The sequence below is a fragment of the Mustela nigripes genome, chromosome 1 (genome assembly GCF_022355385.1).
Source record: "Mustela nigripes isolate SB6536 chromosome 1, MUSNIG.SB6536, whole genome shotgun sequence".
NCBI lineage: Eukaryota > Metazoa > Chordata > Mammalia > Carnivora > Mustelidae > Mustela > Mustela nigripes.
In genome coordinates this window covers 49,849,171-49,865,752 of record NC_081557.1, presented here as the reverse complement: position 1 = coordinate 49,865,752, position 16,582 = coordinate 49,849,171, and the positions used below count along the sequence as shown (strand labels likewise).

The 16,582-nt window shown below is 47.6% G+C and overlaps 1 protein-coding gene and 1 pseudogene across 1 annotated transcript; both read left to right on the top strand.

Annotated features, from left to right (window-relative positions):
* Positions 1-2,086: 2,086 nt before the first annotated feature.
* LOC132017300 (protein FAM91A1-like) lies at positions 2,087-9,750 on the top strand (annotated as a pseudogene).
* UCP2 (uncoupling protein 2) lies at positions 9,403-16,322 on the top strand. Its single transcript, XM_059410566.1, has 8 exons — positions 9,403-9,746; positions 10,741-10,898; positions 13,182-13,406; positions 13,579-13,789; positions 14,598-14,792; positions 14,882-14,983; positions 15,321-15,501; positions 15,871-16,322. The coding sequence occupies exons 3-8, from the start codon at positions 13,281-13,283 to the stop codon at positions 15,983-15,985; spliced, it is 930 nt and encodes a 309-aa protein (XP_059266549.1). The 5' UTR covers positions 9,403-9,746; positions 10,741-10,898; positions 13,182-13,280; the 3' UTR covers positions 15,986-16,322.
* The last annotated feature ends 260 nt before the right edge of the window (positions 16,323-16,582 follow it).

Sequence of the window (16,582 nt, the reverse complement as noted above, 5' to 3'; positions counted from 1 at the left end):
AGAAAGAAAGAAAGAAAGAAAGAAAGAAAGAAAGAAAGAAAGAAAGAAAGAAAATAAAATTTACTTTAAAAATGCACTTGGGGCACCTGGGTGGCTCAGGTGGTTGGGTGTCTGCCTTTGGCTCAGGTCAAGATCCTGGGGTCCTGGGATCAAGCCCTGCATCAGGCTCTCTGCTCGGCAGGGAGCCTGCTTCTCCGACTCCCTGTGCCTGCTGCTCCCACTGCTTGCGCTCTCTCACGCTCTCTCTGTCAAATAAATAAAATCTTTAAAAAAATTTTTTGTTTTAATTTAAAAAATAAATAAATAAATATGCACTTAATTTGAAAAAGGGATCACTGGTGATCTCCAAGAAACATGTGTGCCTGTGTATCTATGTGTGCAGGGTATCTGTATGTATGTGTGAGTGTGTGTGTATATGCAGGGATGATGAGAGGAGCTGGCCAGGATAAGGAAACAAGCAGCCCACAGGCCCTATGGGAATGAGCTTGACATGTTCAGAGAACAGAAAGAAGGCTGTGTGTGGCTGGCATTAAGTGAATGAGGTGAACGTGAGATCATTCCTTTATTCATGCATGAAATATGTAAGAGCTGTGCCAGAGGCTGAGAAGTCAGAGGACAGCCAATTGTCTGGAAAGTGTGGCAGAGAAAGGAAGGAGGGGGGAAAGCCACTGTAGAAGGGGTAGGAAAGTCCTGAGGGTTTCTTTCCATTTACACACACAGAGTAGAAGAAAGGAAAGATTGAAGATAAGGGAAATAGATTGCAGAAACAGGATCCTGGAGAAGACAGAAGAGGACAGAATAATGGGGTAAGGTGGTAGGGATCACTCTGGAATGGATATGGAAAAGCCAGAAATAAAACAGCCATAAAGGTAAACATTTTGAAATGCAGAGAAGCAAAATGAAAGCATTCTCCAGTCTTCCCATCAAAATTTCAGGAATGGTTATATAGGAAAGTCGGTTAGGGCCTAGAGAGTTATTTATTAAAAAAAGGATCTTAAAAGCTCTTTCTTTCTCCCTTAAAATATAATTTAATGAACAAACTGGGTCCTCTGGTACACCCCTCGCACCATTCTCTGTTCTCTGCCACGCTGAGCTGTCTGGAGCCCTCACCATCGGGAATTCCAAAGTGTAAGGCACCAGGCCCCTAGTGGGCTTCCCCCAGCTGTCTCAGGGCTCGCACACCATAAACATGGAGGTCCACATAAAGCACATCACCCACAGAGCAAGCTGCTAGCCAATATGTGACAGGGTCTTTAAAATTCACAGAGAAAATATGCCAAGTAGATAGTCCTCTACATACCCACCATCAGCTATGATATGGAAATATAAACATGTCAAGAAAGATGACTGCAAATACTTTGAGGACCTATTATACTCTCGATTTTTTCAGGCTTTACCTTCACCATTTATTGGATATTGTGGGTCTGAAGATAATATTTTTGTATCATGCTGAGGTTACAGAGGACATTTTGAAAAAAGAGAAAATTTCTGCTTCATTGTCCAATGTTATTAGAGCTGACTGTCTACGGTTTCTTGGCATTAAAAGACAGTGGTACATTGATATTATGAATCAGTATAGATCAAATTTTTTCTTTTTGAAATTTGGAGGAATGATCACCTACCAATAAAGCCAGTAGAAAATCCCACAGAGACATGGTAAGGAGTGTAAACTGGTCAGATCACAAAAATGATGTAAAAATATGCATCTTGCCTGAGAAATATATATAGTTAAGATCATTGATTCAGGTCAGTCCTTAACTCTCTGGATCACTAGATTATAATGTGGTGCATAGTTTATATAATAAAGGATTTATTTATTTGAACCTATCAATCTCTGATGACAATTTCATTTTTTTTAAAGATTTTATTAATTTATTTGACAGAGAGAGATCTCAAGTAGGCAGAGAGGCAGGCATAGAAAGAGGAGGAAGCAGGCTCCCTGCTGAGCAGAGAGCCCGATGTGGGGCTTGATCCTAGACCCTGAGATCATGACCTGAGCCGAAGGCAGCGGCTTTAACCCACTGAGCCACCCAGGCACCCTAACAATCTCATTCTCTTGAAGGTTCTGTAATGAACTGAGTGCAACATGACTAGTAATTACTTTGGAACTATAGTTCTTTCAATAGGTAAGCATATTAATGCTGCCGAGCTTGCAAATGTCCTTGAGATACACTTATCATTGGTTATGAATGATTTGTCCAAGTACTGCTGATTGGGCCAACTTTGTGCATAAGAAGAGACAAGTAAGAAACCGGGATCAACTTCATTATCATGGTGGAATGTACCCTCTGTAAACAAATTTAAAAGTAGTCTACATCCACAAAAGATATTCTTACCAGGGCAGGTGGAGAAAGTAGGAGTCCTGAACGAGAAGCTTTGTCAGCTCTGATACTGAAACTAGATCCAGCTGACACAGTCTGTCCAAGCAGTGCGGGTCTGTCCCCAGGATATACAAAGATACTGCTTCCCTATTTGACTCCACTATTACCTTCTTTTTTTTTTTTTTAAGATTTTATTTATTTATCAGAGAGAGAGAGGGAGAGAGAGCGAGCACAGGCAGACAGAATGGCAGGCAGAGGCAGAGGGAGAAGCAGGCTCCCTGCTAAGCAAGGAGCCTGATGTGGGACTCGATCCCAGAACGCTGGGATCATGACCTGAGCTGAAGGCAGCTGCTTAACCAACTGAGCCACCCAGGCATCCCCACTATTACCTTCTTAATGATGGGAAATCTTTCACCAAAAGTTAGCAAACTCTCACAGGAGTCTCTGGACAGCTTCCTTACAGAATCAGAAAAGATTCAAAATACTTGGGAAGGACAAGCGGAGACTACAGAGATATCTTGATCTGGCACTTAGAGAAACAAATACTGTCTGTGCATTGTAATGACAACCTGATTATGTTTTTCTTCTGAATCTCTTACACTGTAAAGCCTTCTTGATTTGAACCCTACAACTTGCAGCAGACTTCTAAACAAAAATTACAAATTGCTTGTTACCATGGCTCCTCTCACTGACAGATCCAGCCCATTGGCAGGAGGACAGCTCGGCATTTTAGACCCATTATCCAGAAGTCACCACCCAGAAGTTAAATCCCCATTTTTTTATTACTGTCCAAAAGTGTAAGACTTCAAAAACAGTCAGATATAATTCATGGTCAATATTAGGCACTAATAATGTCTTAGAGTCATAAACCTGAAGTAAGAGGTGCCTGGGTGGCTCAGTGGGTTAAAGCCTCTGCCTTTGGCTCAGGTCATGATCTCAGGGTCCTGGGATCGAGCCCCACATCGGTCTCTCTGCTCAGCGGGGAGCCTGCTTCCCCCTCTCTCTCTGCCTGCCTCTCTGCCTACTTGTGATCTATCAAATAAATACATAAAATCCTTAAAAAAATAATAAACTTGAAGTAATTCCTACTTCACACATATTCACACATATTGAATGATGGGATGAGAGAAACTTTTCCCATTTGATAAAACAACTACAAGGAGAGGCGTGAGTCATAAAGCATTGCAAATATTCGGAACAGGATGAGTTAGCAGGGATTTCTGTGGTTATGTCACCATGCTCTACACTTCTAAACAACCTACAAACAGAAAACTTGGTGATGTTTCTGAGAAAAAAAGGAGAACCTGATTTAACTTCTGACTCAGAGCAAATGAACGTACAGAATCATTTGAAATAGTTACTGAGGAAGCAACTACAGATTCAACAACAAAACAGAACTCTAATGTTGCCACAACAGAAGCCGACTGGTTTCCCCTTGAGCTGTGCTTTGAAATTCCTGGTTAGCTCTGAATTAAATGAGAATGTTTGTAGGAAACCTGCTACACACAAACTTTGCAGAGAAAAAAGCCTTCAAAAACCCCATTCAGAACAAACAAACCACTCCACTCCGTTCAGAGAAAACTCTGTCTACACGTCCTTAATTTTTCATTCATTCCAGGAAAGAGATTTAAACACTGGATATTCACACTGAAGCCAGTTTTTCAAGTTTGCTTTACCATCTTATGCTGGTATGGAAGTCCCACTTCCTGCAAATAATGCAATATTTAAAGACAAGAAATCTTATCAATCTTATCAGAATGGAATAGAGGGTCACCCTCCTCACTGCTAATCTTCACTTGCAGTAATTTGATAACAACATGTGTTATTCACACTGGGTGTTTTTTTTCTTTCTTAAAGCTAGCTTTATAATGACGGTCACTAAAAAGCATCCTGCTGGTGTAGTGTAACTAATCACTTAAATGATGTTCAAAGTGTGTTGTGGTATAGTTTGGGAAACATTTAATATTGTTTGGCATCTTGCTGACTATAGCACATCCTAATGCAACAAAGAGCTGCTTTATTCTTTTTAATATTTTATTTATTTGACAGAGAGAAAGAGCACAGGCAGGGGGAATGGCAGGCAGAGGGGGAGGGAGAAGCAGGCTCCCCGCTGAGCAGAGAGCACAATTCAGGGCTCCATCCCAGGACCCTGAGATCATGACCCAAGCTGAAGCCAGGTGCCTAACTGACTGAGCCACCCAGATGACCCAAACACTATATCTGTAATGTTGAATTAGAAAAACACTGTTAAGAGTTAAAAGATGCATCTTTAAAGAAGTTAAAAGATGTATCTTTATTCAGTAATAAAAAGGAATTAAGTGCTGATGCATACTACAACATAGATGAACCCTGAAAACAGAATGCTAAGTGAAGGAAGCCAGACACAAAGGACCACATACAGTATGCTTCTACTTACATGAAAAGTCCGAATAGGTAACTCTATAGAGGGAGAAAGTAGGGCTGGGAAAGATGGAGGTTATTGGGGCATGACAGGTAAAGGGTAAGGAGGGGTTGGGTGTTTTGAAATGATTAAAATGTTCTAAAATTGGTTGTGGTGACGGTTGCACAACTCTATACTAAAAACTGTTGACTTTCTCTCTAAATGGATGAATTGCAGAGTATATTAATTATATTTCAATAAAGCTGGTACCAGAAAAAAAAATGCAAATTGGACCTGTTAACATCCTTTCAAGGATTGCTTGTTGGACTTTGAATGAATTCTAAATGGGTAAAAAAAAATTTTTTCCCCAAAACTTCTCATAAGATGTCAGTGAATCTTTATAGTCTGAGTAAAGACCTTAAAAAACAAGGTTAAGGGATGCCTGGGTGGCTCAGTTGGTTAAGCAGCTGCCTTCGGCTCAGGTCATGATCCCAGTGTCCTGGGATCGAGTCCCACATCGGGCTCCTTGCTCCACAGGGAGCCTGCTTCTCCCTCTGACTCTGCCTGCCACTCTGTCTGCCTGTGCTCACTCTTGCTCTCTCTCTGACAAATAAATAAAATCTTTAAAAAAAAAAAAAGGTTAAATTATATACAACTATGCTGATTTGCATATCTTCAATAAGATTCAATTGATATGCATAAGTTAAAGATATCTACTAGAATTCTTAATGTCTTGGGGCACCTGGGTGGCTCAGTAGTTAAGCATCTGTCTTTGGCTTGGCATGATCCCAGGGTCCTGGGTTCGAGCCCTACCTCAGGCTCCCTGCTCAGTGGGAAACCAGCTTCTCCCATTCCCCCTGCTTGTGTTCCCTCTCTTGCTGTGTCTCTCTCTATCAAAGTAAATAAAATCTTTAAAAAAAAAAGAATTCTTAATGCCTTTTCAAACTTCTCAATACTGCATGTTTATTGTTTTATACTCTTTCTACTCTAAATACCAAGAAGTATTTTCATAAGAAGAGTTAAATCTCTTCCATTAGCTCCAAAAGCATAGGTAACAAAATATAAAATTAGACGAGATCTAGGTTTGATATAGTAACGCATAAAATCACAATTACAATGTTCATAGTGACGGCTTATAAATGTTAGCAGTGATCATAAAGCTTATCCTTAGAACAACTCAAGATAAAAAAATACAGTGCTGACTGCTAGAAAGTCTTTGTTTAAAAAACAAAAAAAGAAAGAAAGAAAAAAGAACCTAGCATCAATTAAAAAAAAAGACTTGTTTATTTGAGAGAGAGCTTTCAAGTGGAGGAAGGGGCAGAGGAGAGAGAGAGAGAAGCAAACTCCCCACTAAGTGGGGGAACCTGATGGGAGGGGAGGTGGGTGTCATCCCATGACCTGAGCCAAATTGAGAGTTGGATGTTCAACCTACTGAGCCATCCAGGTGCCCCTCAATTTTTTTTAAAGCAGCTCTTTGTGGGTGCTTGGATGGCTCAGTCAGTTAGGCACCTGGCTTCAGCTTGGGTCATTATCTCAGGGTCCTAGCATCAAACCCCACTGTTGGGCTCTCTGCTCAGCAGGGAACCTGCTTCTCCCTTCCCCTCTGCCTGCCACTCCCCCTGCCTGTGCTCTTTCTGTCAAATAAATAAAATATTAAAAAGAATAAAGTAGCTCTTTGTTGCATTAGGATGTGCTATAATCAGCAAGATGCCAAACAATATTAAATGTTTCCCAAACTATACCACAACACACTGTGAACATCATTTAAGTGATAAGTTATACCACAGCAGCAAGATGCTTTTTAGTGACCGTCACTATAAAGCTAGCTTTAAGAAAGAAAAAAATAACAGGGAGCCTGTTTCTCCCTCTCCCTCTACCCTACCCCTACCCACCCGCAATGCCCCCACTCTACTTTCTCTCTCTCATGCTCGCTCTCTCAAATAAATTTTTAAAAATTTAAATAAAAATAAATAAAATCTTTTAAAAAAATGCAAACAGATCGTTTTGTGTTTATTTTCAGGGGTTAACATAGCCAACCTACTCAATATTTTAAAATTAACAGAGACACTTGAAGTGTCTAATATTTAATGTTTTCTCATGTTGATTTTAATAACCTAATGTTTTCAATTTTCTATGGCATTTTTTAAAAGATTTTATTTATTTGACAGAGATCACAAGTAGGCAGAGAGGCAGGCAGAGAGAGGAGGAAGTAGGCTCCCCGATAAGCAGAGAGCCCCATGCGGGGCTCAATCCCAGGACCCTGGGATCATGACCTGAGCCAAAGGCAGAGGCTTTAATCCACTGAGCCACCCAGGTGCCCCTTTCTATGGCATTCTTGGGTCTTTTTCATTTTCAGTGTTTCAAATAGATTGTATTTAATTTTTTTTAAGGTTTTATTTATTTATTTGACAGAGATCACAAGTAGGCAGAGAGACAGGTGGGGGGCGGGGGCGGGAAGCAGTCTCCCTGATGAGCAGAGAGCCTGATGCAGGGCTGGATCCCAGGACCCTGAGATCATGACCTGAGCAGAAGGCAGAGGCTTAACCCACTGAGCCACCCAGACGTTCCTGTATTTAAAATTTTAAAGTTCCAAAACTGTAAATACAGTAAACTGTTTTCTGGTATGATTATCAACATTATAAACTTCGTCAGCTTAATTATTGGCACATATATTTACAACTAAACTGGGATATATATATATATATATATATATATATATTCAATGAAACAGATGTGAAACAAGTTTTTAAAATGCACTGACCTGTATGTATACATTCTCTAATCTGTCTACAAGATCTCTAACAACTCAGACAATAGGCTTGCTAAAAGTCCAGGGGTACAGTGTCTATAGCATTACTCTAATCTGCCTGGGTCCATCCAAAATAAAAGAGCATTTGGGGGTTCTGTTGTTTATTTTTTTGTTTTCAAACTCTTGTGTTGAGAGAATTTTTTTTAAGATTTATTTTTAAAAAAAGAAAAAGATTATATTTATTGACAGAGATCACAAGTAGGCAGAGAGAGAGAGACAGAGAGAGAGAGACTCCCTGCTGAGCAGAGGCTTAACCCACTGAGCCACCCAGGCGCCCCTAAAGAATTTAACAGGATTTGTTCTTAAGGGATCCACGCAGGGTCCTGGGAATCTCTACTTCTCTTTTTAATTGTTCGCCCGTGATCCTTTTAACAGCCCTTGAATTTTGCCAGGAATGATTAAACATTTCATGGGTATGCAGTCTTTGGAACTCAGATTCTTCCGTTTGGGCAGTCAGGGTGACACTCTTATCTTCAGGCCTTTAGATGCACCCTGTTCTGTCTCCTCAAGTTCAGCAGTTTCACCACCAGTCACAGGACATCCTGGGAATCATTTCATCACAGCAACAGGCAAAAGCTAGACCAGCTAGTGGATGGGAGCCTCCACAGAGCCAGAAAAAATTCTCTGGCTTGACTTCTCAGTTTCCACTTTTGTTTTCTGCTTCTGCCAGGACCACGTGCTTGGTGTTTTTCTTTCCTGCTATAATTATCCAGGCCCATTCCAGTTATTCTCAGCTGACAATTTCTGCTTGTGGACAATTCAGAAAACAAACGCATGGAACCTGATAAACCAGGGTTTAAGTCGCGGCTCACCACTTCCTAGCTGTGTGACATTAGGTGGCTGATTTAACCCCTTTGGGACTCTTTCCTCATCTGTAAAATTTAGGTTAATATCAGCTTCGCAAGATTATGCTAAGTATTCACACTGAACGTGAACCTGGTAATTGTAGTCAGCAAATGTTCATCTCCCCCCATCCTCCCATTACGCTTTTCCACGCATCTTCAGCAGCAGCCCAAAAGGCACGCACTGAGCCTCTAGTCGCCCCTTGGAATGTTGTGATAATAAAAATATAGAAAATAGCTTCCTGCTCTCGAGAATTTTACAATCTAGTCAGTAAAACCGCTTCCACTACCTCAGTCAATCCCTCAAAACAGTCCTGAGAGGCTGAAAGATGAGAAGAGGAAGGACAGAGAGGCGTACTAGGGCGAAGAGGAGTCCTATCTCCTTCTACTCCCCAAACGCCATATTTGCTCCAGCCACAGTACCCAACTGCTGGTTTTTTACGTGCCTGTCGCCCCGAGAAGACCGCCGGCCCCCTGAAGACGAGCCAGGTTCATCTCATCTAAATCAATTTCTCATCTCGGGGCTGGGCGAGCAGCAGGCCCGGGCCCTGTTCCGCCTACGCTCTCGCGCGGCGCCGGCCCGAGCACTCCGCTGCAAGTGGGGGCGGGAGCGTCACGCTCTGCGCCCGCGTCCCACCCAGGTCGGAAAATCCCCCGGGTCCCCAGGGCAAACCAGGGGTGCGGCGGGAGACTGAGGGAAGACCAGCCGCGCCGCGCGGCCGTTGGCGGTTAACCGCCACCGGCCGCTGCAGCCCTGATTGGCTCCTTCCGCGGGCAACGCGGAGGCTTTAACCAATCGCCAGCGGGCGGGAGGCCCCGCCCAGCCAGAGCGGCGGGAGGCGGGCGTCCTGTTTGCCTGGTCGGGGGGTCGCAGACTGGGCGGGTGAAGCAGGGAGTGCTCTCCACCCGACCCTCTGGGGGCGCTGTTAGAAAGAACCCTGGCGGGGTGCCGGGGTAGAGAGGCTTGTGTGACCCTGGACAGGCTCTGTTCCTTTCCAGGCGTCAGCCTTGCCATTCTCAGCAGGAGGTTGGCAGACCGCGGGGGAGGGGGATATGAGGCGGAGCGACGGAGTGACCCTGCGGGCGCACGAATGGGTAAACGCGGGAATCCGCCTGCATGGCAGGAGAGTGGAGGAAGACGCGCAGAGAACCTTGGGCGTGACTGCCCGTGCGGAAAGGCGGGGGCTAGAAGGTCACCTCCCCCGACCCCACCAGAGCCCACAGGCTCCGTCGCGCAGGCCCCGCCCCCCAGACAGAAACCGCCCAGCGGGCCCGGGGGACCCCCACTGCAAGCTCGCCAGCGGCGCTTTAGGACCGAGTACCATCTGCTCTCCCTCCACGCGCTCGCAGCCAACAAACAGAGCCGCCGGCACTCGTGTTCTCCCTGCTGCCGGGTGAGCCTGGGCCCCGCCCGCCCCAGCCCTGCGCCCGCTACACCTGCGGCAAGCCTGCAACCCGGCGACGCGGATCCGCGCCCTTCCCTCTCTTTAACTTCCCTCCTCTTCTCCCAGCCTATCTTGTATTTTTCTTCTCTCTCCTCTTTTTCCTTATCTCTCTTCTTTCACTCTTTTCCTCTCTCCCTTTTGTTCTTACCGCTCAGGTTCAGTTGCCTGTAATTGAAGCCTCCTCTTCCACTCTCTCCGCTCGTCCTGGATGCCCAGCCCCGGCTTGGGTTGGGGGGCCTTCCGCGCGTCCACGATGATCTGAATGGCCTTCCCCTCCCGAGGAAGAGGAGGTTTTGAGTTTTTGAGTAGGGCCTGCCTCCAGCCCTTCTATCCTCCTCACAGTCCGCACCTGGGGCCTAGCGGACTCCCAAGAGAGGCTTTGACCTATCATGACGTTTTTACAATAGTTCCGTTCGTCAGAGTCGGCTGTGTCGGGGAGTGCTTCTACAGAGTGCCACTAAGGCAGAAATCTCGAAGGCAGTAAATGCGTGATACCAAGCAGACTGGGGAGGGGGTACTCCTGGGTTCATCCCCCCCCACACACACACAGTTTGTGCACTTAATTAGTCCCCGGCTGCCGTGGATGAAATGGACCCTGTTCCCTTTCTCCTCCCCACCTCCCAGCTTAAGGACTGTGGGTTTTTGTGCCTCTAGCAGGTGGCTCTTTCCTTGCTGGAGTGTGATCCTTTAAGAAAGATTTCCCTTTCTAAACCATCCTCTTGGGGCGCCTGGGTGGCTCAGGCGGTTGAGCCTTGGACTGTGGGCTTCCGCTCAGGTCAGGATCCCGGGGTGTGGGTTCCAGCTGGTATGGAGCTCTGTGCTCAGCAGGGAGCGGGCTTGAGGTTTTCTCCCTCCCTCTGCCCCTCCCCCCGGGCATATGATCTCTCTCTCTCTCTCTCTCTCTCTAAAATAAATAAACTCTCTTCTTTGCCCTCATCCACAGGACACATAGTATGTCTATTAGGTGTTTCGTCTCCCAGCCATTTTCTATGGAAAACCAAGGGGATCGGGCCATGATAGCTACTGGCAGCTTTGAAGAATGGGATGCCTTTAGAGAAGCCTGATCTTCAGAGGCCTCAGCGTGAGACCATACAAATCCGGGTAAGAGTCCAGTCTGAGGCAGGAGTCCCCTGCTGCCTACAGCAGCAGCCTTTTGGCCTGGGGCCAGGCGTCTGTAGAATATTAGCAAAAATACCCCCCCCCAAGTGAAGTTGCTCTTCAGAGTTCTCAAAGCACTTTCATATATTCCTGGTCTCATTCTGTCCTTTAAGCTGACCTTGACAAGCCAGGGATGGTGGTCCCCCATATTTACAAAGGAAGAAATTGAAGCCTAGATGGGATAGTGATTAGCCCTTGGTCATCCTGGAAGTCTGCAGCAGAGCTAGGATAGACTCTTTCCAGGCTTGAGTATTACACTTCTTAGTAGGGTCTTTACCACCAATGACCCCATACTCATGCCTCTGAAGGACCTGGGCAAACCCACAGCAACATTTGAAATGGCAAGTGAGCCTCTGTGCACCTATCTTGGAGATGGACGGGGGCTGGGTCTTGTTCTTCTCTGGCCTTCACAGCACTGCAGCCTAGGTCAGGGTCAGGATACAATTGACCCCAGAGAAGGGATATGGTTTGCCTGAACCTTCTCAGAACTGTCAGATTGGCATGAGAGAACTTGGGTGTTAGACTTCCTTGCAAAAGCCCTACCTATGCCGGGGCTGAGAAAACAGTGGGAGAGAAATGTTCTGGACACCAGCGCAAAGCAAATTGCATAAGCTTTGGAGCCTATACACGTGGCTCTGGCTAAGCTCCCTCCTCTGACATGGAAGTAAGGCAGCCACCTCACAGGGCTGCTCTGAGGAGTGAGCTAACAGTGCTCCCCCTGGGGGGGTGGGGAAGGTATGGAACACGTCCTGGGGGATAGTTAGGTCAGACAGGGAACCTGGGGCATCTGAAGCACCTTCATCAACCCGTTCTGCCGTATGACTCCCAATCTTCACTGAGCCTCATGTGGCCAGGTTTCAGGAAAACTCAAATAAGGTCTGGCCTGTAGGAGCTCTGAGTACAGCTGAGTGGTGAGGAGCCTCTGGATTTCACTGTTTGCCCCAGCTACCTGGAGTGAGCAGCCCAGGAGGAAGCAGCTGTTTGCTTCCATGGGTCTTTGTGTACTCAACGGACTCCAACCACATCCTCCTCTTGCTGGCCAGCATTTTGCTCATGGCCCCAGTGACAAGGGTGGCTAATCAGGCTGGGCTCAGAGCAGCTGCTCCTGAAGTCAGAGAAGTGAGCTCAGCGAAGAGAGAAGCAGGTCACCCTCCCCCACTGGGCCACTGGGCTCACTTCCTCCCCAGCCCGTGGGGGCAGCAGAGAAGGGTGTTGTTCCAACTTTGAGAACAAAATGGAGTATTTGGTTTCCTGTTTCACTCTTGAGAGCTCTGACCTGCACCTCCCCAAGCCTGCCCTTCCTTTGAAGATGGTGGATCCCCTGTGTTGAAGGAGAGGAAACTGGCCAGAGAAGGAGCCAGTTTTCCTGGCATCACACAGTAGTCCAGGGGGAGAGAGTCCAGGGCCTGTGTACCTGCTCTCACCCCTGAGAGTTGCCCAGGATCCTTCAAGGCCCAGCTAAATATCACCTTTTCTGATCACACACTCTTCCTTTCTTCTCTCCTGATGGAGTTAGTTGTTCCCTCCCCATTTTGAGAGTATGTCCTGCAGGCCCCAAATGCAGCTTGAATTACCTGCCCATCCCCTATGCCAGACAGTAAGGGCCCTCTGGGGTGACCTTGTCTCCTGCCTCTCAGTAAATCAACACCCAGCAAAGCAGTCTTGAAGGAATGACTCTAGAGAGCCCCAGTGTGCAGGCTTAGGAAGAGAATGAGAATAGTGGGCTTGGAAAGGGTTGAACTGGCCTTGCCATTCTTTTTTTTTTTTTTTTTTCCCCTAGACTTAGGCAATTTCAGACCTGTAGGAACCTCTCCTGCTTAAGAAATCCAGGGCATAAGCCTGTGAGTTTGTGCCTGTCAGGTCTTGGTCTGACCGCAACATTTTCCCCACTTCTGCCTGTCTTCCGGACCTGCGGAAGCAGGAATGTGGGCATCAGCAGTGAGCTCTCTGCACCCAGCAGACAGAAAGCTGGGGCATTGACTCAGAGGCACTGACTTATCCCACTAAGATAGCCAGGAGCTGGACTCTCCCTGTAAGTCCGGGAAAAGGAGAGGCCGCTTCACAAGATGTGTTCTCCCCAAGCAGGAATTGCTTCTCCAGAGCTCACGAGGTTGCTCTGGTTCTTGCTTAGGGACGTGATACTGTCAGGGAAGGTAGGGATGGCGTGGTGAGCAGGGAAGGACTGGGCATACTGCTGCTAATGGGACTTCTTTCTCCTTGGCTTAGATTCCGGCAGAGTTCCTCTGTCTCGTCTTGTTGCTGCCTGAAAGTGTTCCATTCACCACTCTTTTTCCATCTCCTGGGAGGTAGCGGGATATCAGCATTATGGTTGGGTTCAAGGCTACAGATGTACCCCCTACTGCCACGGTGAAGTTCCTGGGGGCTGGCACAGCTGCGTGCATTGCAGATCTCATCACCTTTCCTCTGGACACGGCGAAAGTCCGGCTGCAGGTGAGTGGATGAAGCCTAGGGTTCTTGATATTGTCTGGTCTGCTCTGCCCCAAAATACAGACTACTTAAGGGCCAGGGAAATGTTTAGAACTGTAAACTTTGGAACATAGGGATGGCAGGAGATGGAAAGTGCAACCTGCCTTATCCATAACCACCCACCTTGACCTTGCAGATCCAAGGAGAGAGGCAGGGGCCAGTGCGGGCTGCGGCCAGCACCCAGTACCGCGGCGTGCTGGGCACCATTCTGACCATGGTGCGCACCGAGGGCCCCCGCAGCCTCTACAGTGGGCTGGTCGCCGGCCTGCAGCGCCAAATGAGCTTTGCCTCCGTCCGCATCGGCCTCTACGACTCTGTCAAGCAGTTCTACACCAAGGGTTCTGAGCGTGAGTGTGGGACTGGGCCATAGGCCCCTTGGCCTTTTCTTCATTGTGATGATTGATCAAATCATCCCTGATTGATGATTTGCTGCATAGCCCCTTTAGGCTTCCAGATCCTTAGGCTAGTCAGAGGAACGGAGAACTGGAAGGGACCTTGATTCCTAATGATTCCTGAACACCTGGGCTGTGCTAAGCTCTGCAGGGCATTGTCCCAGGACAATCCTCACAACTGCTCTGAGAGTAGATGGCATCATCTCCAGATGAAAAGACTTGAGTCTTCTTGGTGGAAAGGACTTGGCCAAGAGCACACAATGGGGAACCAGAAAAACACAGCTAGGACTTTTGCCTCCAAGACCACTCTTCCATTTCATCTCCTCAGCATGCCTTGCCCACCCTCCATTTTATACATGTGGAAACTGAGAACCCAGATCAAAAGGTTGGCTTTTCCCAAGATTACAGGAGAGAGAGAAATAAATCTGGCATGCGATCCCAAGTCTTAACAGGTCCCAGGCCTTGAGAAGGCCACTTCTCTCTAAGCTTTGGTTTTCACATTTGTCAAATGGAAAGGACTGTGATTTCTCAGGGCATGTAACCTCTTGAGCTAAGTCTCACTTTGTCCTGCTCCTTGCTGTGACCCTGTGCATAGCAAGTAATAGACCTTCACAGTGTTACTTTTCTTTGATGCAGAGAGTTTTTCGAGCAAGAGCTTATCTGAATCCTATTCCCAAAAGGCCAGAGATGAGATGCTTTTGGTGAGGAGAGGTGGAAAGTGAGTCCAACCCCCCAGGCACTGACCCCCACGGTTTTCCCACAGATGCCAGCATCGGGAGCCGCCTCCTGGCAGGCAGCACCACAGGTGCCTTGGCTGTGGCTGTGGCCCAGCCCACAGATGTAGTAAAGGTACGGTTCCAGGCTCAAGCCCAGGCTGGAAGTGGCCGGAGATACCAAAGCACTGTTGATGCCTACAAGACCATCGCCCGAGAGGAAGGGTTCCGAGGACTCTGGAAAGGTTTGTGTCTGTGTATCAGGTGTTTCTTCTCCCACATCCTCCTTCTCCCCTAGTCTCTGGTTCCACATTGGTACTCTTTCCTCCTGTAGGAACCTCTCCCAATGTTGCTCGTAATGCCATTGTCAACTGTGCTGAGCTGGTGACCTACGATCTCATCAAGGATGCCCTCCTGAAGGCCAACCTCATGACAGGTGAGTTAGAGTAATTGGTGCTGGGTCTCGTCTTTCCTACCATCTGGGAGCAGATGCGGGAGTCTGGTTGCCTGAGGACTGACTACATCTTTTCATCCTGCTTCCCCTATGCTTGTGGAATGAGTTTAGATTTACCATATTGAAGCCTGCTAGGATGTAGCTCCCACTTTGCACACTGAGGCACTGAGGCAAAAGGAGTCTTAGGTCATCAGGAGAAGTCCCAGCTGGAGTGTCTCTCTCTAAAACCATCAGACCCCTAAGCTATTTTAATAATCCCTTTCCTTCTGGAATGATGGGGTGAGGAGTCCTGACCGCCTCTCCCGCTCCTCCTTGGCAGATGACCTCCCTTGCCACTTCACTTCCGCCTTCGGGGCGGGCTTCTGCACCACTGTCATCGCCTCCCCTGTCGATGTGGTCAAGACAAGATACATGAACTCTGCCCTGGGCCAGTACAGCAGCACTGGCCACTGTGCCCTCACCATGCTCCAGAAGGAGGGTCCTCGAGCCTTCTACAAAGGGTGAGCCTTTGATCCGTCCCATCCAATTTGAAGCCCCCTGGCTGCCCATACCTACACACAGATAGGAGAGAACCACCTGCAACCAGGTGTCAAGCTATTCTGATCCTGGTCCTGGTATTTCACCAGCATTTTCTCATGCTCTTAACTACTTCCAGAGTTGTCATCCCTACTTTGTCGGTACTAAAATGGAGACTCCCGGGGGATTCTTGGCTGACAGCCACACAGCTGTGGGCCTGTGTTCCCTGAGTGCTCAGCCTCCTTGGGGGCAGAGCAGCTGGGTTGGATTGGATACCATGGGTGAGTGGGAGGTGGGAGTGCCCTCAGGAGTCACCAGATTACCCTCTGTGACCTGTGTTTTCTCTCTTCTAGGTTCATGCCCTCCTTTCTCCGTTTGGGTTCCTGGAACGTGGTGATGTTTGTCACCTATGAGCAGCTCAAACGGGCCCTCATGGCTACCCGAACTTCCCGCGAGGCTCCCTTTTGAGCGTCTCCTGCTGCTGAGCCCACCACCTCTAGCTTTGGCTTTGGCTCAGGCTCAGCTCTATCCAGGCCGTGCTTCCCTTCCCTCTCTCCTCACCCCTTCCTTCTACTCTCTTTCCCACCACCTCCCTTTCCTCTCCCCACATTCTCACCCTTCTTCCCTACCTCATCTCCCCATCGCCTCTCAGTCCCAATAGAGTTGACCCCAGCTAACACTGTAAGAGGACTGGCATCAGCCAGGATCCCAAGCCTTCAGTTGCTTGAAAAGTTAAGCCCAGCTCTTTGTTCTGCCCCCAAGCCCAGCCCAGCCAGCATGTCACCCATAAAACAGGTTCAACCTTGGTGTCTCTTCCCTCTCTCATAGCTCTTAGCAGAGGTTTTGGTCCAGTGGGCCCTTTTGGCACCTAACTTAGAAAGGTATGACCCACCTTCTGCTGCCAGCATCCAATCTGGGGCCCATAGAGGTCATCCTGTCCATTTCTCTTCCCAGACCGGGCCCAGGGCTTAGATGGCAAGTGAAGGAGCAGCCGGGGCAGCAGTAGCTTCACTTGCACCAGGTCACATCACCCATGCCTGGTACTCTAGCACCTGCCTTTCTAAA